The sequence below is a fragment of the Myotis daubentonii genome, chromosome 2 (assembly GCF_963259705.1).
Source record: "Myotis daubentonii chromosome 2, mMyoDau2.1, whole genome shotgun sequence".
NCBI lineage: Eukaryota > Metazoa > Chordata > Mammalia > Chiroptera > Vespertilionidae > Myotis > Myotis daubentonii.
In genome coordinates this window covers 178,693,761-178,719,880 of record NC_081841.1, presented here as the reverse complement: position 1 = coordinate 178,719,880, position 26,120 = coordinate 178,693,761, and the positions used below count along the sequence as shown (strand labels likewise).

The window sequence follows — 26,120 nt, the reverse complement described above, 5'->3', positions numbered from 1 at the left end:
TGGTATACCCTGGACGCTGTACTTCTACCTAGAAAAAGGATATGAATTTGAGATTTTCTAATTATTAATCTGAATTCTAAATCCGGGTATTCCAGATAACCCAGACATACTCCAAATAAAACGTAACATAAGCCCTGGCCAGTGTGGCTCAGTTGGTTGGAGGATCATCTGGTATACCGAAAGATGGCAGCAGGTTTGATTCCTGGTCAGGGCATATACTACCTAGGTTTCAGGTTCAATCCCCAGTCGGGACATGTACGGGAGGCAACTGATCAATGTTTCTCTCTCACATTGATGTTGTCTTCCCCCCCCCCCCTCTCAAATCAATGAAAAACATACCCTCGGGTAAGAATTTTTTTAATTTTTAAATACTTTAAAATGTGTGAATTCTGTACTTGTATTTTTCTCTAAACCAAATCCAATCTAATTACGATTATTCTTACACACAAAACTGTTACAGAAATTTTTATTTTTTTAAATATATTTTTACTGATTTTAGAGAGGAAGGGAGACAGAAAAAAATCTCTGAAACCCAAGGCTTGGTGAATAAGTCTTAGGCATAATACCAAAACACTACTCACAGGAAAAAAAATTAATAAATTAGACTTCATAAAAAATCTTAAAAACTTTTGTTCTCTGAAAGCTCAGGTAAAATGTTGAGAAGAGAGACTGGTAGAAAATATTTGCAAACCACATATGTGATAAAGTATCTAAAATGTACCTAAAATATATAAAGAACTCCAAAAACACAATAGTGAAAAAGCAAACAATCCAATTAAAACATAGGCAAAAGACATGAACAGCCATTACACCAAAAAGGACTTACAAATAGCAAATAAACACATGAAAATATCACTAGTCATTAGAGAAATGTGAATTAAAACAACATTGCACTACCACTACACACCTCTCAGAATGGGTAAAATAAAAAATAGTAACAATACCAAATACGGGCAAGGATGCCAAGAAACGTAAAATGGCTCAGTCACTTTGGAAAGCAAGTTGGTGGTTTCTTATATATAAAACTAAACATGCAATTACAACCCAGAAACTGCACTCCTGGGTACTTATTTATCCCAGCAAAATGAAAATTTACGTTTATACTACAACCTATATGAAAATGTTCAGAGTAGTTTTATTCATAATAGCCAAAAAGTGAAAACAATGCAAATGTCTATCAATTAATGAATGGATAAATAAAATGTGTCCTACACATACCATGAAATACTCAGCAATTAAAAGGAATAAGCTAAGTGATATAGGCAACAATCTGGATGACTCTCCAGGGTATTATCCTGAGGTGGGGGGGGGGGGGGAGTCATTTCCAAAAGGTGACATACATTTGAGTCCATGTACACAAAACTTTTGAAATATCAAAATTTAAGAAATGAGTAACGAATTAGTGTTTGCTTGTAGTTATGGGCTGAAGAATTATGGAAGAGAAGTAGGTGTGGTAATTAATGGGCAACAGCAGGGATCAACAGGAGGGATATCATTCTGGCAATAAACTGTTCAGTACCTTGACTGTGGTGATAGATATAAAAAAAGTGTAGAGTTAATACACACAAATGAACACTAGTAAAACTGTGAGAACCTAAATGGACTGGTAGATTGTATCAATGTCAATATCCTGGTTGTAGTATTGAAGTATCTATACTAAGAAAAGGGTAATATGCTTATTAGATCAGATAGACAAGAGATCTTGTGAACATCCTTCCGAACAAAGCCGCAGCAGCTGCGAGGGCTGAGGGCAGACAGCTACAGCAGCCTGCAGTGGCAGCAGCAACGGGTGATGGGGGCGGCGCCTTCCCCTGATCGGCCTAGTCACCTCTCACAGAGGGAGGCTAGATTGTGGTTTAGGCCCACTCCCTGTGGACTGTGAGAGGGGGAAGGCTGGGTTGAGGGCCCCCCCTCTAGTACACGAATTTTCGTGCACCAGGCCTCGAGTAGTTTTATAAGATGCTATCATTTGGGGAGACTGGGGATTGGGTAAAAGGTACAAAGAATCTTTGTGTTAATTCATGGGAATCTATGATTATCTCAAAACTTTCAATTAAAAATTAAATATTCAGTACTGATGCGCATTCTCATGGAAGAATCCTATAACAATAACAGCAAGGATAGTGTTAAGAACACACCAGTAGAAGCATGACTGTCAGAGGACAATCTAAAAGTGAAAAGTGACATCAAAGTTTCCCTTCTTGCTTCTGGAAGGTTTTCATATTGATCACAGAAAACACATTAATTAACCCAACACATACCCAAAGTTGCAAACACTCACTTTTCCAAAAAGATACATTCAATGCCCATTAAGGATTAATTTATGCTAAAGCTTTATTCTAAATTAGTGACCTGGTGCATGAAATTCATGCACGGGGGTGCAGGGTATCCCTCAGCCCAGCCTGCACCCTCTCCAATCTGGGACCCCTGTAGGATCGGGCCTAAACCGGCAGTCAGACATCCCCCCTCGCAATCCGGGACCACTGGCTCCTAACCGCTCACCTGCCTGCCTGCCTGATCGCCCCTAACAACTCTGCCTGCCGGCCTTCTCACCCCCAACTGCTCCCTACCTGCTGGCCTGCTCACCCCCAACTGGCCCCCCCTGCCAGCCTGCTCGCCCCCAATTGCCTCCCCCACACCAGTCTGACCACCCGCAACTGCCATCCCCCTCCTGGCCTGATCACCCCTAACCACCTCTGCCTCGGCCACGCCACCACGGCTTTGTCCGGAAGGACGTCCGGAAGGTCTCCCAGTCTAATTAGCATATTACCCTTTTAATAGTATAAGACTGTGCTATTTCGCCCTAGCTGGTTTGGCTCAGTGGATAGAGCGTTGGCCTGCAGACTGAAGGGTCCTGGGTTCGATTCTGGTCAAAGGCAGGTACCTTGGTTGCAGGTTCCCCAACCCTGGTCAGGGTGTGTGCAGGAGGCAGCCAATGTGCCTCTCTGTCTCTCCCTCTCCCTTCCACTCTCTCTAAAAAATATCCTCAGCTGAGGATTAACAACAAAAAATAGTAGTATTATTAATGTGTGATTGGAAAAAAAACAACTCTAAGCAATATATTCCAATATTTGTTAAAAAGAAAAAAAACACATCCTTTTTATTATCATTTATTTATCCACTCAACAGATTTTTATACAACACTTGCTATATACAAAGGACTGAGCTAGAGAAAGTTATGCTCCCAGCACATTTGTGTCTCCACCACTCATCCTTCAGCCTGCTCTCAAGTAGCAAGGAAGATTAGATCAACAGAAAATTACATCCAATATTACTGAGATCATGAGGCAAGATTCTGATTCAAAACTATTGTTTTCTAGATTTTTCTGCATACAACTGAGCATTGTGGCATGGTTATGAAAATGTTAGAAATTTTAGTTTTATTGTCAGAGTGGATATCATCATAGTACCTAAGCATTCTGATAAACCACAAAAATGCAAATAATGAATAATGGACTCTAATATATGGCTTTTCTAAACCATTCCAGAAACAAATCCATGTAGAACAAAAATGCAGGCCTTAAAACAAGCCCAAGGAAGGCATAAAGATATTGGGCTAGCTATCTCTCTCTAAATCATTTTTCAGGATATACCCCTTTCAATTACATATTATCTTACATTCCCCCAACAAATCCAAAATGCTTTACACTTTTTTGGACAGAAATCAGACATTTAACATTATACTGCCTAGCAAAATAAAGGTTTGTTAAATGAACAAATGAAGTGGGAATACAGAGTTCTCTGTTTTCTCCACCCAGTTTCATAACTTTTCATCTCTGCCTGGTACAGGTTCTTTTAGTATAATAATACAACAAAGCGTTATGAAAGGCTGCCAGCATTAGCAAGTAAAAGGTCAGTTTGTCATAGAGACTCTGGGCGCTACTCTGCCCTCTTGAATGAAATCCTCAACACTTTACGCTGCGTAAAGTAGCCATATGGGAAACTGAGAAAATCCCTTTTAAGAATCTGTTTCATGGCCCTGGCCAGTGTTGCTCAGTGGTAGAGCATCAACCCTCCCCACTGAAGGGTCATGGGTTTGATTCTCAGTCAAGGGCACATACCTCATTTCAGGTTTGTTCCATGGTCATAGGGCAGGAAGGGGGGCATACGGGAGACAACCAATCAATGTGTCTCTCTCACATCGATGTTTCTCTCCCTCCTTCTCTCTCCACCCCCCCCCCCCGACCTTTCTCTCTCTCCATCACTCCCTTCTACTCTCTCTAAAAAAAAATCAATGGGAAAATAACTTCCAGTGAGGATTAACATACAAAGAGAATTTGTGTCATTACTCCTTTCAAATCAAATTAAAGGGGTTCCCAAGTTCCGTAGAGGACTTAGAATAGTTCAGCTGACGTCTCTAGATTCTCACAGAAGACAAAACAGAGCATGTGAGCTACAAAAACTGAGTCAGGATTATATATTTATTCCTCAGACTTTACCTACCATCTATTAAAGTGATTCTTTGATGTCAGCCACCAAGTATTAATTCAAGAACTGTGATTCTTATATACACAAATGAAATATTTTCCCTTTTATATATAAAATTATGTCTTCCTATAAAATATATATCGAATATATTCACTCAGAATAACATGTTCAAAGAGCCAAACACAAATTTAACTTACCACTTTTTTAAAATCATCTTCTGCTTCATCAAGTTTTCCTTGTTTGAGTAATAAGTGGCCTCTCTGTAATCTTGCCTAGAAAAAAATAATAGAAAGGTGTTCTGAGTACTATGCATTTCTAAATGTTCTTTAAACACAAAGAATAAAATTAAATAAGCTAATGAAGTATTAATGAAGTAATTATTTTCCAATGCCTATTTGATTTGGCACTCTAAGAATATTTCCTGGAACCAACAAATATGTTCAATTTTTGATAAAGTATGCTTCCTTAAAAATACTTTCTGCTATACCCAAAATGTTGAAAACATTTGTCCATACAAAATCTTGTACATGAATGTTCACAGCAACAGCCAAAAAGTGGAAAACAACCCACATTCCCATCAACTAATAAATCAATAAGCAAATGTGATAAAATCCATACAATGGAATTATTATTCAGCTATAAAAAGGAATAAAGTATAAGAACCTTGAAAACTTTATGCTAAGTGAAAAGAAGTCAGACATAAAGGGCTATATAATAGTAAGATTTCATTTATGTAAAATATCCAAATTCCATAGAGACAGAAAAATAAGTGGTTGCCAGGGGCTAGGGAAGATATGAAAATTACTATTAATGAGTACAGGATTTCTTTTTTAAATAAATACACACACACACACACACACGTACACACGTACACATCAGTGAGGAAGGGAAAGGGGAAGAGGGGTAGAAACATCAAAGATGAGAGAGAATCACTGATCAGCAGCCTCTTTTACAGCCCCCACCTGGACATGTGCCCTGAGTTGGAATTGAACTATGATCTCCTGGTTCATAAGTCGATGCTCAACCACTGAGCCACACTGGCCAGGCTACAGGGTTTCTTTTTGAGATGATAAAAATGTTCTGAAACTAGACAGTGGTAACACTAGCATAACCTTATGGATATATGGGCAGTGCCCAACTTATGATGGTTTGACTTTAAATAATCAGCCTGAGGGTCAGATTCACCCACAGGTGTGCTAGCAGCAATTAAGGCCCAACTACAAAAGGAAGGCACATATAACCCAAACTGGGGACATCCCTGGAGAACCTGGCTCAGATGGCCAGTGAGACTGTGCCACTTAGACCCATAGGACACCTTTTACATAAGGCCACTCTGTCAAGACTGGGAGACATAGCAGATTTACCTAACACATAGAAACAAACAAAGTGAGGAAACAAAGAAACATGTAAAAAATTCAAGAACAAAACAAAACTCCAGAAAAAGGACTAAATGAAATGGAGCACTCTACCAGATAAAAGAGTCAAAATACTGATTTAAAGGATGCTCAATGAACTTGGGAGAAGAAAAGATGAACTCTGTGAGAAGTTCAACAAAAAGATAGAGAACATTTTTTTAAAAGGATATAGAAAACATTAAAAAAAACCTATCAGAATTAAAGAATACAATAACTAAAATGAAGAGAACAGTAGAGGGTATCAACAACAGATTAGATGAAGCAGATAATCAAATCAGCAATCTGAAAGAGAAGGTAGTGAAAAAGCCCAATTGGAACAGCAAAAATAAAAAAGTTTTAAAAAATTAGGATAGTTTAAGGAACCTCTAGGAAAACATCAAGCATACCAACATTCATATCTTAGGATTAAAAAAAAGCCTATTTGAAGAAAGGAGTTAAAAACCTATTTGAAGAAATAATGACTGAAAACTTCCCTAACCTGTCAAAGGAAATCAACATAGAAGTCCAGGAAGTGCAGAGAGTCCCAAACAAGATGAACTCAAGAAGGCCACAAAAAGACACGTCATAATTAAAATGTCAAAAGTTAAAGACAAAGAGAGAATCTTGAAAGTAGAAAGAGAAAAGCAGATAGTTAAGTACAAGGGAATTCCCATAAGACTATTGGTGAATTTGTCAACAGAAATTTTGGAGGCCAGAAGGAACTGATATTAAATAGTCAAAATAATGAAAAGCAAGGATTTACAACCTAGATTCCTCTACCCAGCCAGGTTTATCATTTAAAATCTGAGATAAAGAATTTCCCAGACAAGAAAAAGCTAAAGAAGTTCATCACCACCAAACCAGTATACAAAATATGTAAAAGGGACTTCTTTAAGTAAAAGGACCAAACATGTGAATAATTTAGAAAAGAAAAAAATCTCACTAACAAAGGCAAATCCTTAATAAAAGCAGTGGATCAATCCTATATAATAAAAGCCTAATATGCAAATTGACCAAAGGCAGAATTACTGGTTGCTATGACATGCACTGACCACCAGGGGGCAGACGCTCAACGCAGGAGCTGCCCCTGGTGGTCAGTGCGCTCCCAGAGGGGGAGCGCCACTCAGCCAGAAGCCAGGATCACAGCTGGCGAGCACAGTGGCAATGGTAGAAGCCTTTGCTGCAGTAGGGCGGTAAGGAGTGAGGGGTTCCAGACTGCGAGAGCCCCAGACTGCGAGATGTATGTCTGACTGCCAGCTTAGGGGGTCCTGGACTGTGAGAGGGCACAAGCCAGGCTGAGGAACCCCCACCCCCAGTGCACAAATCTCATGCACCGGGCCTCTAGTAAATTATAAAGCTAGTACAAAGGTTAAAAGAAGATCATGTGTAATTACAACAATAAATTCAGGAATACACATAAACACACATAAAATAAGTAAAAAACAATGCCAAAAATATAAACATGGAGGAGATGAGTAAAAATTGTACTGGTTTTAGAATATGTTCAAACCTAAGTGACCATTAACTTAAAATAGACTACTTTATACATAACTTGGTATATATAAAGCACATGGTAACCATAACCAAACATTTACAAGAAATATACAAGAAATAAAGAGAAAGGAACCCAAACATAACACTACAGAAAGTCATCAACATACAAGGGAAGAGCCAAGAGAATAAGAACAGAGAACCATAAAAACAATCAGAAAACAATTAATAAAACAGCAATCACTAAAAACCTATCAATAATTTCTTTAAATGTAAATGGACTACATGCTCCAATCAAAAAACATGAGGTGGCTGAATTGATTAAAAAACAAGGCGTACATATATTGCCTATAAGAGACCCACCTCAGATCAAAAGATGCACACTGACTGAAAATAAAGGGTTGGAAAAAGATATTTCATGCTAGTAAAAATGAAAAAATAAAAAGGTTGGGGTAACAATATTTATATCAGACAAAACAGACTTTAAGAAAAAGGCCTGGTGCGGCTCAGAGGTTGAACATCAACCCATGAACTAGGAGGTCACCAGTTCGATTTCCAGTCAGAGTACATGCCCAGGTTGCAGGCTCAATCACCAGTAGGGGGTATACAGGAGGCAACCAATTGATAATCATCACTGATGTTTCTATCTCTCATCATTGATGTTTCTCTCTCTCTATCCCTCTCCCTTCCTCTAAAAATCAATAAAAACATTTTTTTAAAGAAAAAAAGCCATGACAAAGGATAAGGAAGGGTATTTCATAATGATAAGGGGATTAATACAAGAATGTGTAACTCTTAAAAATATATCCACACCAACACAGGAGAACCCAATATATAAAGCAAACTTTGACAAACATAAAGGGAAAGATCAGTAGTAATACAATACAGTAGGGGGCTTTAACACCCCACTGGAATCAATTGATGGATCACCCAGACAGAAAATCAACAAGGAAACTGGCCTTAAGTGACACATCAGATTGAAGGGATTAAGTTGATATTTTTAGAACATTTCACCCAAATGCAACAGATCATACATTCTGTTCAAGTGTACATGGAACATTTTCCAGGATATATAACCTACTGGAAACAAAACAAGTCTCAGTAAATTTAGTAAGACTGAAATTATATCAAGCATCTTCTCCAATCACAATGGTATGAAATTAGAAATCAATCACAAGAATAAAACTGAAAAACACAAACATGTGGAGGCTAAATAACATGCTACTAAACAATTAATGGGTTAACAACAAGATCAAGAAGAAAATCAACATATACTGAGAGACAAAAGAAAATGAAAACACAACCACTGAAAAAATCAATGGGACACAGCCAAAGCAATTCTAAAAGGGAAATTCATACCAATGTAGGCCTATGCCAAGAGACAAGAAAAATTTCAAATAAACAATCTAAGTTTACATATGGGAGCATTAGAAAAAGAAAAACAAAGTGATTAGAAAGAAGGAAATAATAAAGGTCAGAGTGGAAATGAAAGAGACTTAAAAAAACAACAGAAAAGATCACTGAAACTAAGAATTAGTTCTGTGAAAAGATAAACAAAATTTAAGGACCTTTAGCCTAATTCATGAAGAAAAAGAGAGAGCCCAAATAAATAAAATCAGAAATGAAAAAGAAGTATCAATAGACATCACAGAAATATAAAGGATTATTTTAAAAACACTATGAAGGCCCTGGCCAGGTGGCTCAGTTGGTTGGAACATCATCCTGTACACCAGAAAGTTTGCAGGTTCAATTCCCGGTCAGGACACATGCCTGAGTTGCAGGCTCAATTCCCAACAGGGAGTGTGCAGGAGGCAGCTGATCGATGTTTCTCTTTCATCGATGTTTCTCTCTCTCTCTTCTCCCTTTCTCTGAAATCAATAAGCACATATTAAAAAAAAAAATCATACACCATGGATCAAGTGGAATATATTCCTGAAATGCAAGTTTGGTTCAATATTCACACATCTATTAACATGATACACCACATAAAACCAACTCAAGAATAAAGATCATATGATCATTTAATAGGTGCAGAAAAAGCATTTGACAAAATCTAGCATCCATTTATGATAAAAACTCTCAGCAAAGTGGGGACAGAAGGAATATACCTCAACATAATGAAGGCCATATATGACAAACCCACAGCTAGCATCTTACTCAAACTTTTTCTTTAAGATCAGAAACAGGGTAAGAATGTCTACTTTCACCACCTTAATTCAACATATTATTGCAAGTCCTAGCCATAGCAATCAGACAAGAAAAAGAAAGAAAAAGGCATCCAAATTGGAAAGAAGAAGCACAACTGTCATTATTTGTAGATGACATGCTATATATAGAGAACACTGAAGATTCCACCAAAAAACAATTACAATTAATAAGTGAATTCACTAAGCAGGACGCACAATTAATATTCAGAAATAAATTCTATTTCTATACAGCAATAATGACTACCAAAGAGAGAAATTAAGAAAATAATACTATTTACAATTGCATCAAAAAAAATAAAATATCTACGAAGAAAGTTAAGAAGGAACTAAAAGACCTTGGAAAACTATAAGACACTAAAGAAGACACACAAAATGGAAGGATATACAATGCTCTTGAACAGAAACAATTAACATTGTTAAAATGTCCATACTATCCAAAGCAATCTATAGATTCAATGCAAACCCCATTAAAAATACCAATGGCGTTTTTCACAGAACTAGAACAAATTATCCGAAAATGTATATGGAACCAAAGAAGTCACCGAATAGCCAAAGCTATCTGAAGGAAGAAGAATAAAATTAGAAATATCATGCTACCTGATATCAAACTATACTACAAGGCTATATAATCAAAACAGCATGGTACTGGCACAAAAAGAGATTATAGATCAATGGACAGAACAGAGAGCCCAAAAATAAATCCACACCTATATACTCAACTAATCTCTGACAATGGAAGCAAGAATATACAATGGGGTAACAATAGTTTCTTCAGTACATGGTGCTGGGAAAACTGGACAAATACATGCAAAAAAAAAATGCAACTAGACCACTTTCCTATACCATATACAAAAATGAAATAAAAAGGGATTTAAGACTTACATATAAGGTCTGAAACCATAAAACTCCTAGAAGAAAATATAGGCAGTGAACTCTTTGACATCGCTCTTAATAATATTCTTTTGGATATATCTCCTCAAGCAAGGGAAACAAAAAATAAATAAACAAATGGAACCACATCAAACTAAAAAGTTTTTGCACAGCAAAGGAAACCATCTGAATGGGAGAGTCACCAATGATACATCTGATAAGGAGTTAATATCCAAATTATGTAAGGAACTCAAACTACTTAACACCAAAAAAAAAAACCAAAAAACAAAGAATCTGATTTTTAAAAATGAGCAGAGGCTCTGAATAAACATTTCTCCAAAGAGCATATACAGACAGCCAAAAGACATATTAAAAGATGCTCAACGTTACTGATCATCAGGGAAACACAAATCAAAATCACAATGAGATGTTACCTCACACCTGTCAGAATGGCCATCATCCAGAAATCAACTAGCAAGTGTTGGTGAGATGTAGAGAAAAGGGAACCCTCATGTACTATTGGTGGTATGGTGAATTGGTACAGCCACTATGGAAAACAATATAAATACAACTACCAATTCCACTTTTGGTATTGATATGAAGAAACCCAAAACACTATTTTGAAAACATGTGCACCCCGATGTTCACTGCAGCATTATTTACAGTAGCCAAGATATGGAAGCAGAGTAAATGTCTACCAACAGACGAATAGACAAAAAAGATTTGGCATTTATTTATATATACATTGGAGTTTTACTCAGCCATGAAAAAGAACGAAATATTGCCATCAGTGACAACATGAATGGACCTAGAGGGTATTATGCTAAGTGAAAAAAGTGAAAGAAAAATAACATTTGATTTCACTTATATGTGGAATTTAAAAAAACAAAATAAACAAACAAATAAAAAAACTCACAGATATAGAGAACAAATCCATGGTTGCCAGATGGGAAGATGGTTGAGGGGGAAGGGTGAACAAGGTGAAAGGAATTAAGAAGTACAAAATTAAGAAGTATAAAAATCATGGGGATGGCCGAAACTGGTTTGGCTCAGTGGATAGAGCATCGGCCTGCGGACTGAAGGGTCCCGAGTTCGATTCCGGTCAAGGGCATGTACCTTGGTTGCGGGCATATCCCCAGTGAGAGATGTGCAGGAGGCAGCTGATCGATGTTTCTCTCTCATCGATGTTTCTAACTCTCTATCTCTCTCCCTTCCTCTCTGTAAAAAATCAATAAAATATATTAAAAAAAAATCATGGGGATGTAAAGTATAGCATAGGGAATAGAGTCAATAATCTATAATAATAAAAGTGTAATATGCTAATTAGACCAGACAGCCGAGCGACCTTCTGGACAATCTTCTGGATGAAGCTGGGGCTTCGAGGGCTGAAGCAGCCGCCGCAGCTGCAAGGGCCGAGCCCCTTGCATGAATTTCGTCCATCAGGCCTCTAGTAGTCTAATAACTGTGTATGGTGTCACATAGGTACTTTGACATGGCTCTTAGCAATATTTTTATGAATCCTTTGTAAAGTATATAAATGTCTAATCACTATGTTATATACCTGAAACTAATATTGTATGTCAACTGTAATTGAAAAGTTAAAATTAAATTTTAAAAGAGAGAAACTACATACATATTCCACTAAAACTTTTATGTTACTTTTATGATACATAAAATTTCCCCAATTCCCTGTTAAGTGCATTAACACACATAAAAAGCAATATTAAAGCTTCTTCAATTAGCTAATAGCTACTATAGTATTAGGATAATGAGCTACTTAACCTTTGTGAAAGGTTGTGCTTAGCTAGATAAAGTAATATGTGAGAATAAACAACTCATCTTTTCTGTCAATAAACAGTTTAGGCAGCCGCCATGTTGGCCACATGACTTGCAGCTCCCTGGGGGCTGCCATCTTGAAACAGCAAAGGCCAACTCCTCCTTTTGAATTAGCCAATTGAGCAAGACTGTGCGCCTGAGCTCCAATCAAAAGTGAGGGACAGGTCATGTGTGCCAGGGATTAAAAAGCCTGCTAGGTGTGCGAGCGCTCCAGACCATGTGCTGAGTACCCTTCTACATAGAAGTAAAGATGTTTGCCTTGCTGCCTGGCTCCCGAGTATGTTTTGTGTTCTACCAGGACCCCTGAATTTGGGACTCGCCTTATTTCTTCCAAGCAGATTGAAGAAAATTAGATACTTGGGAATTCCATCTTAAAATAATAGTAACGTTTCAAACCAAACATTCACCCATATCTAATTATCTCAAATTCTGTTTGGAATATGGCAGGTTATAAACAATAAATGAGTTATCAAATTAATTTTGAAACCATCTAATTGGCCCTATTATTTTAAGCCATTACACTGAGCTACCAATTGTCAAAATATCCCATTAGGTTGTAAATACCTCCACTTCTGAAGTCTGTGTGTTGGTTCCAGGGGAGAATACTGTCTAATTCACCACAAACCACTGCTTAGTTATCTCCTTTTCTTTATTGTTCCTGCTACTGACTAATTGAAACTGTCATTAGTAACCTGACAGCCTCTTAATTTAACAGGCTCTTCATCAACTCATTTCTCAGCCTCACTTCTTGCGCCCTGCACTCCATCCTCCACACAGAGGTCTTCCTAAATGACAGAATAAACTTCACTGCCATGCTTCTAAAAATTATCTAATGTACCCACTGTCCCTCTTTCACAGACCTTTGATGTCAGGGACTTTAGAGGGTTCTTAACTGCCCAGTCCACTACATCATAGTGGCTTTCTATATCCTCCAGCCATGCCTACCCAGCATGCCAGTCCTCACCTTAACAAATTCCCTCTTCCACGTTCCCTTAAATTAAACCTTAAAGAAAGTTTAGATGCACTTACTGCAGTGAAATCCATCTTCAATTCAATCACTTTAGTTAAATCAGGAAGTGCTGCTTTTGATTTTCCCATAGCTAAAAAGGCAGTAGCTCTTCTATAGTAAGCAACATAGTTATCTGGGTCTCCATCTGAAAATTAAAATAATAAATATTAGCGCTCAGTAATTTATTTTAAAAAACCAAGTCACCTAAACAATATTAGAATTTGCAATTCTATTAAGAAAGGTTAATTAAGAAAAGAATTTCTTCATCAATAATGAATCGTGTTGCCTAGCAAGATCACTGCAAATAAATCCAGAACAAGGGTCAGCAAACTGGCCTCTCAGCCAAATCCAATCCACAAACTGCAAGTTAAAACAATCCAATTTAAAAATGGGTAAAGGACCTAAATAGACACTTCTCTGAAGAGGACATAGAGATGGCCAAGAAACATATGAAAAAATGCTAAAGTCACTGATCACCAGAGAGATGCAAATTAAAACAACAATGAGGTATCAACTCATACTTGTCAGAATGGCTACTGTTAAACCAACAAATGACAAGTGCTGGCAAGGATGTGGAGAAAAGGGAACCCCAGGGCACTGCTGGTGGGAAAGCAGACTGGTACAACTATTATGAAAAACAGTATGGAGTTTCCTCAAAAAATTAAATATGGATCTGCCATTTGACCCAGTGATCCCACTTCTAGGAATATAACCTAAGAAACCCAAAGCACTAATAAGAAAGAATGTATGCACCCCTATGTTCATAGCAGCCCAATTTACAATAGCTAAGATCTGGAAACAGCCCAAATATCCATGAGTAGATGATTGGATAAAAAAGCTGTGGTACATTTATACCATGAATACTATGCAGCAGTAAAAAAAAGAATTTCTTGCCCTTTGAGACAGCATGGAGGAACCTGAAGAGTATCATGCTAAGTGAAATAAGTCAGTCAGAGAAAGACGAGTATCACATGATCGCACTCATATGTGGAATCTAAGTAACAAAATAAACTGATGAACGGAGTGGATCCAGAGACATGGAAGCATGGAACAGAGTGTGGAATCTCAGAGGAAAGGCGGGGGAGGGTGGGAGGTAATCAACCAAAGACCTTGTATGCATATATACATAACCCATGGACACAGACAATAGGGTCCTGAAGGCCTGTGGTGGACTGGAGGGGGTCAATTGGGGAGATAGAGGGACACATGTAATACTTTCAACAATAAAGAATTATAAAAAAGAAAAAATTGACAATTTCAGTCTGTGCAGGAAAATCTCCAAAGAGGATTATGTATGACATAACTTTTGTATTAAGTATTTGATTATACACATATTTAAAATGTCTGTATAAAATATTTCTGGGGCATTCACTTTCATTTATTTTACTATGCAATTTTTAGGTATTTTACTATTCAGTTTTTAGGTATTTTTAAGACATGAAATGGAGTTGGGACCCCATTTCAATGTATAACACTAAATCCACAAAAATAAGGAATCAAATGACAATGGCTCAATACATGAATCATGTACCAATTTGCTTAGTGGTATAGAGTCACTTGAATGGCAAAATAGAATAGCCTGGCTCTTCACCTTAAAATACCAACAGTTCTTAGAACTAGTGTCCCTTCCTATATCATTGTGTATAAAGTAGCAACTAAACAAGGATTAGTTTAAGAAATTCATGCTTTAAATTTGGCATTTAAACCACACACCATTATCTTGATAAATACAAGATTTGATAACCTCAAAAAAATCACTTTTCCTATTATCCACTCAATATACAATTCATTGTTTAAATTACTTGCAAGCCTGCATATAAATACGTGCGTTCATTTTAAAACATGTCATTCAAATTGTTACACTCGTTGATTAGAAATTTGAACATGAGGGATGAATTTAAGATTTAATCCTAAAACTATCAAACAATTCAAATATGAGAAAATTAGCCCTAATAAAGAATATACAACTACTATCTGGAGAAAATACATCAGGAAGTCAATTACAAATGATGTTGTAAACAGTGGTAGCAGGAAGCAGAAGAACACCACCCTTGCCTGGGTACAAAAATTATTTTTTATTCTGGCTGCCAGCTAATCCAACTCTACCTCCTTCATTCACTTCAAACTTTAACTGGGCACCAATCAGGTGTTAAAATTAAAAAATGACAACAGTAAGAAAAAGTAGTACCTATCCTTAAGAAGTTCACAATCTTTTGACCTGGAATGTGACCTTTGGAAGGTCACCAGAGCATTCTCTGTTTCCTTCTGTCTAAATGTGAACAGGAATGCTCATTCCCATTTCACAAGTGATGTTCAAATGTCATGAGAAAGCACCATATGCTTAAGTGACAAATAAAAGTAGACTTGGGGTGTTTTTTAATTTGGCAAAACTACATAAATGTAATACTGGGGGGTTTTTTACCAAGCAAATGGAGAAACCTATCATTTCAGACATGCCCACCATTGAATCTACTTCAGACACTCATTCCTGCCAAACAGGAAGAAGACACTATGTAAGGTCTATCAAAAAAATGATTTCACACCCTAGAATACATTTCAGACACACAGAACATAAGACATGATGTGGGAATGAGAGGTGGGGCCATCTTCACACCTGCACTGTGGTTTTCTCTAATGATAAATCTCTAAATAAAACTCCTTCATCACATTAAAATGGTTGCAACTGTTTCAGAAGACTATTTGAAAAGTGATAAACTACACTCTTTCTTAAATCAAAAATGTTTCCAACAGATCAAGACTATTTCCCAATCAGTTCTAAATCTTAAAACCCCTGCCAAAAAATATTTATATGACAGATTCAAAAATATTTCAAAACTAAATCACTGACAGATCTGTGCCACAAGGTAGAAACAATTACTTGTGTTACTATGCAGTTTCAACACATAAACCTTTTATTGTGTAAAAATGTAATCATAAAACATACCATGCCCAAGTAATTATCAAAACATTCAAAGTAACTTTTCAAAAATAAAAATGGAAGGGTATCACAACCATAAATAATGTCTGCAACATTATAAAAAATGATTTGTTGATACACAACATGCTGCTGGCCAAATTCTATTAAAAACTTTAACATCATCATCAAAATGTCCATACTATCCAAAGCAATCTATAGATTCAATGCACTCCCCATTAAAATACCAACAGCATATTTCACAGACCAAGAACGAACTCTCCAAAAGTTCATCTGGAATAAAAAAAGACCCAGAATAGCTGCAGCAATCCTGAAAAAGAAAAACAAAGTAGGAGGGATCTCAATACCAGATATCAAGCTATATTACAAAGTCACTGCTCTCAAAACTGCCTGGTACTGGCATAAGAACAGACATATAGACCAATGGAATAGAATAGAGAATCCAGAAATCTTCCCAAACCACTAAGCTCAATTAATTTTTGACACAGGAGGCAAGACCATGCAATGGAGTCAAGACAGTCTCTTCAATAAATGGTGTTGGGAAAATTGGACAGATACATGCAAAAAAATGAAACTAGACCACCAACTTACACCATAGACAAAAATAAACTCAAAATGGATAAAGGAGTTAAACGTAAGACGGGAAACCATAAAAATCTTAGAGGAATCCACAGGCAGCAAAATCTCAGACATATGCCGAAGCAATATCTTCACCGATACAGCTCCTAGGGCAGGGGTGGGCAACCCCTGGCACGCATGCCAAACATGGCACGCCAGTAACTTTTGCTGGCATGCGAAACCCTCTCTTATAATCTTCCATTTACAATTTTTTTAATATTGACTTTTTTTTATTTTTCAGATAAATTCAGTGTAGGTGCATCTTAGATAAATAAATAATTTTACATAACAAGTTATCTTAAAGCACATAGACATGGATTGACGAGAGAGGGGAAGAGCAATTTCTATGCTTCTGCCTTAACTCTCCCTGCCTTCCGAGATCCGACCAGTGTTTTGGTTTCATCCACATACGCTTGTGAATCTTTGTTTTCAGTGATGAATTTTGTTAAGTCTCACAATAGGAGTAGCCTGGAGGATGAAAGTAGTAGCTCGTGCATATCTCTGAAGGTCACAAAATATAAACCTGATGTAAAATCTCTGTCATTGGTGATGCAGCAGCAAAAGTCCCACTGATAATATCAAACGGAGTTGTGGGAAGAGCTCAGGAGATTTATCTCAGGGCAGTGGCGGATGCAATGGCGTGAGCACACTCCGCCTATACAAGCTTCCTCGGCACACCGGGAAGTGACAGCGCCCACCGGAGTAAGCCCCCTAGAGCCCCTACATAGTACCCTGATCTTTCCTACCATTGGTTGCCCTAAGGATGGTGTAAATTTCTGATTGGTCTGGAATGTTATATATGTTGCTGCACTTACACAATAAACTTAGATCTGCGCCACTGAACCTAGTCTCCGGAGTTAGGCATGCTTCGTTAGGACTCCGTCGGCCTCACCCCCGCGGGACCCCCTGCTTCACGGAGTCATAAAGTTTTCTGTCAGACTATCAGTGTACATGTATACATTGAAAATAAATGTATTTTTCATCATCATATACAGTGTTTTTGTCGCTCGAATGAATTTTATCATTTCTTCAAGGTTCTTCACATACGTACACCTTAAGAGATATCAAGTAGGTGTAACATGTTCTCAAAAAATTAGGGTTGGCACACAGAAGAATTTTGAGTCAGAGATTTTGCTGGTTTTGGCACACACTCACAAAAAGGTTGCCCACCCCTGTCCTAGGGCAATGGAAACTAAAGAGAAAATAAACAAATGGAACTACATAAAAATAAAAAGCTTCTGCACAGCAAAAGAAACCATCAGTAAAACAACAAGAAAACCCACTGCATGGGAGAACATATTTGTCAATGTTATCTCCGATAAGGGTTTAATCTCCAGCATTTACGGGGAATTCATACAACTTAACAAAAGGAAGATAAACAACCCAATCAAAAAATGGGCAACAGATCTAAATAGATACTTTTCGAAAGAGGACATAAGGAAGGCCAAGAGACATATGAAAACATGCTAAAAAAAAAAACTAATCATTCAAGAGATGCAAATCAAAACAACAATGAGGTACCATCTCACACCTGTCAGAATGGCTATCATCAAAAAATCAACAAGTGCTGGCGAGGATGCGGAGAAAAGAGAGCCCTCATGCACTGCTGGTGGGAATGCAGACTGGTGCAGCCACTGTGGAGAACAGTATGGAGTTTCATCAAAAAACTAAGAATGGAATTCCCATTCGACCCAGTGATTCCACTTCTAGGAATATATCCCAAAAAACTAGAAACACCAATCAGAAAGAATATATGCACCCCTATGTTCATAGCAGCACAGTTTACAATAGCTAAGATTGGTAAACAGCCTAAGTGCCCATCAGCAGATGAGTGGAGTAAAAAACTGTTGTACATTGACACAATGGAATACTACGCTGCTATAAAAAGGAAGGAACTCCTACCATTTGCAACAGCATGGGTGGAGCTGGAGAGCATTATGCTAAGCAAAATAAGTCAGAGAAAGATAAATTTCACATGATCTCACTCATTTGTGGATTATAATGAACAATATAAACTGATGAACAAAAACAGATCCAGAGACAGAGAAGCATCGATCAGATGCTCAAACCTCAGAGGTAAGGTAGGGGAGGGTGGCAGTAAGGGGGAGAGATCAACCAAAGGACTTATATGCATGCATATAAGCCTAACCAATGGACACAGACACCAGGGGGGGTGAAGGCATGAACGGTGAGGGGGAAAGAAGGGATAAGGACACATATGTAATACCTTAATAAAAAAAAAGTAACATCAATTTCTAATCAAAGCTGAAGTTAAAGAAATAAAGTACATTACAAAATTTAGACGTTGGGAGGTATAAACACTTTTATGAATAAATAAACATTTAACAAACTTTTTATATAATTAGTTTAAAGCAATGTATTAGCACATAGATGACATTTTAACAGAAAAGATTAGCATTCATTTTGAAGTAGCACAGCCCTATGATCTGCAGCAATAACTTGTGTATAACTTCTAAGTCTAGAACAATTCACTGTTAGCTAAAGGCTCTCACCAAATCACTAGGTTACCTGAAGCAGCCAATGTGGCCATACTAAATGTTATGTTTGGTAAATGAGACAACTGCCAAGAGGATCTACACTTCTTTTCTGATAAACATATCTCCTAAGAGATTCAGTAAGCCATGACACCACATCACCCCATCACTATCTGCTATATATTGTCATCATGTATAATTTAACCTTTACTTTCTATAGTTAGTTATGAACAAGTGTTTTACATAAACTAAAATGATGAATGTCTCAAATCACACAGATCTTCCTCAGAAATTATGATATTTGTACCATTTGAAAATCATTGCTACTCACCAAATTATGAACCAAGTGACATAGCTATTCGAATTCTGGATGCAACCAGTGTTTCACTTTTTCTCTTTACTGAATTTCACACAAAAAATTACTTTAGCTTTATAAGTTTACATCTTTCAGTGTAGACAATAATATTTTATTGGGTATTTTGGGGAAGAGCCAGCTCAAGGATTCTTGAATGGTAGTGACGCTAAAGAAAACTAGGGAGTCATTTTAAATTATTTTAACAATATACCAAGGCGCATAATGTTTCCATTAATTGTGGGATTAAAGAATGCAAATAATAGCCCTAGCCTGTTTGGCTCAGTGGATAAAGCATCAGCCTGCAGACCAAAGGATCCTGGGTTTGATTCTAGTCAGGGGCACATACCTCGGTTACATGCTCCTCCCCGGCCCAGGCCCTGGTCAGGGTGCATGCAGGAGGCAACCAATCAATATGTTTCTCTCTCATCAATATTTCTCTGTCTTTCCCTCTCTCTTCCACTCTCTCTAAAAATCAATGGAAAAATATCCTCAGGTGAGGATTAAAAAAATAAAAAAGAATGCAAATCGTAAAGTATAAAATAGGTAGAAAGCATAACTTTCTGTGGTTGTAGGAAGAATCAGTATTTTTAAGACATGCTTTATCTAAGACAATAACTGAATATTTTTTAATTACCATGCTGCAGCACTTAAGACAGTTCTAATAGTTACCAGAAAAGTAACTACTAGATTATCTCAAGTCATCAAGAAAATTAAAATGTATTTAGTAAAATCTTTTAAGAGGCAGAAAATTGTGTAATGCATTGAAAAAGGTTTTCTGTCAAAATTATCTTGAATTATTCTTGGTATTTGTAGTAGCAAATCTCAGTTACTACCTGGAACGTTCTCTCATGCTAAATACACATGCATTCAAGTATTATGCACTTATTTTACTAATCTATTTCACTGAGAATCCTGCAAATATTTTTAAATGTTGTATTTAAGCATTAAATAATGTTTAATTTAAATGTTATTCTAAAGAACAGCTATTAATTAAAATTTACTAAGATGGCCACTAAGTATTTTACTTCCAAGATACAAACCTACTGCAGCATGAAACTGTGATAACGCATCAGCTAGCTGTCCAGCAGCAAGCAGTTTCTTCCCCAATTCAAGATGTTTCTCAACATCTGCATTCACTCCACATTCGGCACCTAAAAACAAATTAAAAAATAAGTTAATTGTCCATGGACCAAGATTTAATTCTAAAGAATAAAATGTTAACACTATAATTATCTGTCTCAGAAATTTATCAGATGAGAAAAGTAAAAGGAGCTGAAAAGTGACCTAGAGAAAGTAACAATAAGGCACAAGCATGCTTCATTTTATAGAGTACTAGAGGCCCGGTGCACAAAAATTTGTGCACTCAGGGGGGGAGGCGGGAGGTCCCTCAGCCCGGCCTGTGCCCTCTCGCAGTCTGGGACCCCTCGGGAGATAACGACCTGCTGGCTTAGGCCTGCTCCCGGGTGGCAGAGGGCAGGCCAAATCCCTAGGTGCAGCCCCTGGTCGGGCTCAGAGCAGGGCCGATTGGGGAGTTGGGGCACCGCCCCCTGTCATGCACAGAGCAGGGCGATTGGGAGGTTGCGATGCCACCCTCAGTCACGCTCAGGGTAGGGCCGATTGGGGGGTTAGGGCACGGCTCCCTGTCACACTCAAGGCAGGGTCGATGGAGAGGTTGCGGCGCCACCCCGTCACGCACAGAGCAGGACCAATCAGGGGGTTGGGGCACTGCCCCCTGTCACGCACAGAGCAGGGCCCATCAGGGGGTTGAGGAGCTCCCCCCGTCACTCACAGAGTAGGGCCGAAGGGGGAGTTGGGGCACCGCCCCCTGTCACCCACAGAGCAGGGTCGATCAGGGGGTTGGGGCGCCGCCACTCTCACACTGAGGGCAGGGCCAATGGGGAGGTTATGGCTCTACCCCGTCACACACAGAGCAGGGCCCGTGGGGTGGGGGGGTTGGGGCGCCGCACCCTGGCACACACAGAGCCGCAGGGCGATCAGGGGGTTGGGGAGCTCCTCCCTATCAGGCACAGAGCAGGGCCGATCAGGGGGTTGGGGCGCCTTCCCCTGTCAGGAACAGAGCAGGGCCGACAGGGAGGTTGTGGCCCCGCCTCCTATCACACACAGAGCTGCAGGGCGATCAGGGGGTTTGGGTGCTGCCCCCTGTCATGCTGATCCCAATGCCGGGAGGCCTCTCGGCTCCGCTGATCCCAGTGCTGGGAGGCCTTGCGGCTCCACTGATCCTGGTGCTGGGAGGCATATTACCCTTTTACTATATAGGATAGAGGCCTGGTGCATGGGTGGGGCTGGCTGGTTTGCCCTGAAGGGTGTCCTGGATCAGGGTGGGGGTCCTCACTGGGGTGCCTGGCCAGCCTGGATGAGGGGATGATGCCTGTTTGCAGCTGGTCACACACCCTTCAGGGTGGAGGTCCCCACTGGGGTGCCTGGCCAGTCTGGGTGAGGGGCTGAGGGCTGTTTTCAGGCTGGGACTGAAGCTCCCAACCGCTCCTTTTTTCTTTTTCTTTTTTTATTCTGGGCCAGCTTTAGCCTGGCTCCAGCTCTGAGGCCTCTGCTGCTGAAAGAAGGTATCTGGTTTGTTTAGGTTCTATAATCGAAACTCTGTATCAACTCCAGCTCTGAGATCCCAGCTCGCTGAAAGCTGGTTTCTGGGGTTTTGTTTAGCTTCTATATTTGTAACTATGTTTCAAACTGCAGGCTCAGAGGCCGGCAAGGCAGGCGGGGAACATTGCAGTCCTCCATCACTGAAGCAAGCAAGCCTCATGTTAGCTTCCAGCTGTCTGGCTGCCGGCCGCCATCTTGGCTGGCAGTTAATTTGCATATCACCCTGATTAGCCAATGGGAAGGGTAGCGGTCGTATGCTAATTACCATGTTTCTCTTTTATTAGATAGGATAAGCAACCCAAAAATATACCATATTAACCTAGTCAATGAAAAGAATGTAACCAGTCTACAAAATATAAGGGAAACTATACAACACAGTAGTAGTAAAACTATGTTGAACAACAAAATTAGAACTGCTTTCTTAAACTAGACTCTCAATTTAATGAATATTATCAAGACCACTATAATATTCAAGTACTTGGTGAGCACCTACAATGTACCAGGCACTATTCTAAGTATTTGGGATAAGTGAAAAGCAAACAAAAACCTACACCAGTCACAGTGCCTGGCATTAAAGGAGGAAACAGACATAAGAAATAGGTAAATTACATAGCACATTATGCAAAAGTACTATGGGAAAAGCACAACTGTGTGATGGGGGTCAGCAGTGCTGGGCTTCCAGTTTTAAATAAGGTGGTGAGTGGTGTGCTTCATTGAGAAGCTGACATTTGAGCAAAGATTTAATTGAACGAAGTGAGGAAGTCAACATGCAAGCATCTAGGAAAAGAGCTTTTCTTTCTTTCTTTCTTTTTTTTTTTTAATATATTTTATTGATTTTTTACAGAGAGGAAGGGAGAGAGATAGAGAGTTAGAAACATCGATGAGAGAGAAACATCGATCAGCTGCCTCCTGCACATCCTCCACTGGGGAAGTGCCCGCAACCCAGGTACATGCCCTTGACCGGAATCGAACCTGGGACCTTTCAGTCCGCAGGCCGACGCTCTATCCACTGAGCCAAACCGGTTTCGGCGGAAAAGAGCTTTTCAAGAAGAACCAGGTCATGTGCCAGAAACAGCAGGAAGGCCAGAATGGCTACCACAGAGCCAACAGGGGAGAACAGAGTATAACATGAAGTCAAAGTAGAGGGTCTATGTCTGGCTTTGGTTTCACTCTGAGTAAAACAGGGAGCTACTGAGGAATTGTGAGTAGAATAATATGATCTGCCTGGCCAATCCAATTATTAATGTGCTGCCTCTCTGCTTTGAATTCATCTTTTAGTACTTGGCTGTAAAAAAATTGATTTTTTTAGCATTTCTTTATACAGCACAATGTTACACTAATGGCACTGAAGGGGCACTGCAAGAAGGACACCTTCTGGTTCCCCTTACTGCCTTTACTTTTTTCTGGCTCCTGCTTCATGGTATGCATGGGAAGGACATCCAGTGGTACACTGTCATATGGCTATATGCCCAGGGATCCAGTCCCTCAGCAATCTGGCAGCCTTGGCCGGACACCACCTCCCTACAAGGACACCATGCACTCGAGGCTTCATACCCACAACAGCACCCTGACTCCCCCTGTATACAGATAACCAACCTGGGCTCACCTACTAGTATACTTGAGAGGGTTGTTTCCTGCTTGCCTAGATACTGTGGACCAGCTCTTGCCCCAGCAACTCAGCAAACTTTTCTACCAGCAAACTCAGGTTGCAGCTATATTTTCTTCGATGAGGTCTGAATCCCAGCCAATTGTAAGAATATCCTTTAGAGTTCCCCTTACATATTTATAGTTACTCTCCTTTCACAACTTAGCATTTCTTTATATTAAACTTCCCTTTTAAATTACTATGTGGTTTCTGTCTCCTGAGACAACACAGACTTATACACACTGGTAATGGGAGTGGTCCCAGGAGACAGACTCACAAAGATGGAATTTGACAATTGGTTTGGTCATGCTCTGAGCTTACTCGTAAGTGCAGTCCTGAGCTCCTTGACAATGAGAAACATTATTAGCAATCCATTGCAGGTCTTGGAATAAAAATTAACCAAGATATCACTGTGGTTTGCAGTGAGCAAGTGCCAACTGAGGCACATGCCTTGAAAACCCAAATGGCTGCTGCTCTAGACCATAAAGAATTGTGATGTGGGGGAGATTCTTCTGAGTACACTAGATCACTTAGGGGGGAAAAAACAAGCTCAGGTCTAACTCTCAGCTCAATTCTCTAAGAGCGCCATAGCAGCTCTAAAACAATCTCTTATTTTTTGAAGCCACACAGCTAACTCAGCTGAAAATAAAAAAAGTTTACTTTTGAGGGTTGTTAAAACAATAGTTGAATTCACAGTATCACCCAGTTTCTCCTCTGAAATTTAGGGCATGCATTAGTAAACAATGGAATTCTAAAACTTATAATGAAGACATTTAGTTTGACCCAGATGAAACTAACCAACTTAAGTCCCTTCTGAGCCTCCCTTACCAGAAGTAGCTCGCCCTCCCATATCAGAGAAGACTAGCCTTCCACGGCTTAAAATTCCTAAAATAACCTCACCTAGGACAAATACCATGAAAGGGGATGTCCATTTTCATTAAAGCCTACCATAACCACTCCCAATGTCACTAAACAGGTATACACTATGACCAAAGGAAATAGATTATACAGCAAAAGAACTGTAGGACTTTAATGACAAACTAACAGAAACCCTTGGAACATGTGTGGAAGTGGATTCTAAAGGTGTTAGACCAAGCAGGGTGAAAAATAACACGATATCTGGTCTAATTCACTGATATGTGCCCACATACTATAGCAGAGGTCAGCAAACTGTTACTGTAAATAAAATTTTATTGGAACACAGCCATGCCCTTTCATCCCACATTTTCTATGGCTTTCATGCTATAATGGCAAAGTTGAGGAATTTTGACAAAAACCATTAGGCCCATAAAAACCAGAATATTTACTATCTGACCCTTTACAGAAAAGGTTTGCTGACTCCTATACTGGAAATCCCAGACTTAATTGTATTAGCTTACGCAGATGAAGGTAGCTCTAAAACTTACTTGGTTGGCTGACTCAAATTGGACCCAACAATGACTTATGTTTTAATAAAACTAAGATTCCAGAGAGTTTCCTAGCACAATAAGGAGGAATTCTAAACCTTTACGAGATAGGAAAATTAGACTGGATTTATCATTTACACACCAACCTCCCACTTATGTTCCAAACAGGGTCCAGCAGACACTCCATTTGCTAATGTGTTCAGAAATATATTAGTATACCACCTGCAACCTTTTCAAAGCTCTGTGGTCACTCTCTTTTGTAGGACAGGTATGAGTACAGGGGATGCTACCATTGAGATTGGCTTTCTGATTTCAATGGGGATGATGGAATCCTGGAGTAGCTGAAGCTTAAGTAGCACCCCTTCACCACCACAGACCAGGTGAGCACAACTATAAATGCATCAGCTACAGAGGAGAATCTTAACAATCAGGTATAAATTATTTTATTTGTGGATATCAGTCAACTTCCTTCCCCATGATACCGGTGCCTATGCAACAGACCCATGAACAAAGTGGCCATGGCAGCAGGGATAGAGGATATGAACGGACTCAAAAAACACAGCTACTCTTTACCAAAGCTAATCTGGCTGACTGAATACCTAATTTGACAACACTAGAGAACAAACTTGAGTTCTCAATACAGCACCATAGGGGTGAAGATGGGGGGACAAGCTAGCCACCCGGTAGCAGATTGATTATACTGGCTCTCTTCCATATGGATCACCTTCACATATTCAGCATATGGATTTTCCTGTAACACTTCTGCCAGCACCACCATTGATAGACTCATCATGGCATTCCATATAGCTTTG

General features: G+C 39.0%; 1 protein-coding gene across 2 annotated transcripts in view; it reads right to left on the bottom strand.

Annotated features, from left to right (window-relative positions):
* The window catches only part of DNAJC3 (DnaJ heat shock protein family (Hsp40) member C3), a 77,278-nt gene that overhangs the window by 34,156 nt on the left and 17,002 nt on the right, over nucleotides 1-26,120 (bottom strand). The window contains exons 2-4 of one of the 2 annotated variants that reach the window (XM_059684975.1): nucleotides 20,679-20,789; nucleotides 13,256-13,380; nucleotides 4,626-4,700 (exon numbers count right to left, since the gene is read on the bottom strand). In XM_059684975.1, the coding sequence (XP_059540958.1) occupies nucleotides 4,626-4,700; nucleotides 13,256-13,380; nucleotides 20,679-20,789 (311 nt within the window). Of the gene's footprint in view, nucleotides 1-4,625; nucleotides 4,701-13,255; nucleotides 13,381-20,678; nucleotides 20,790-26,120 lie in introns of those variants that run through there. The other variant, XM_059684976.1, reaches the window with a different exon arrangement.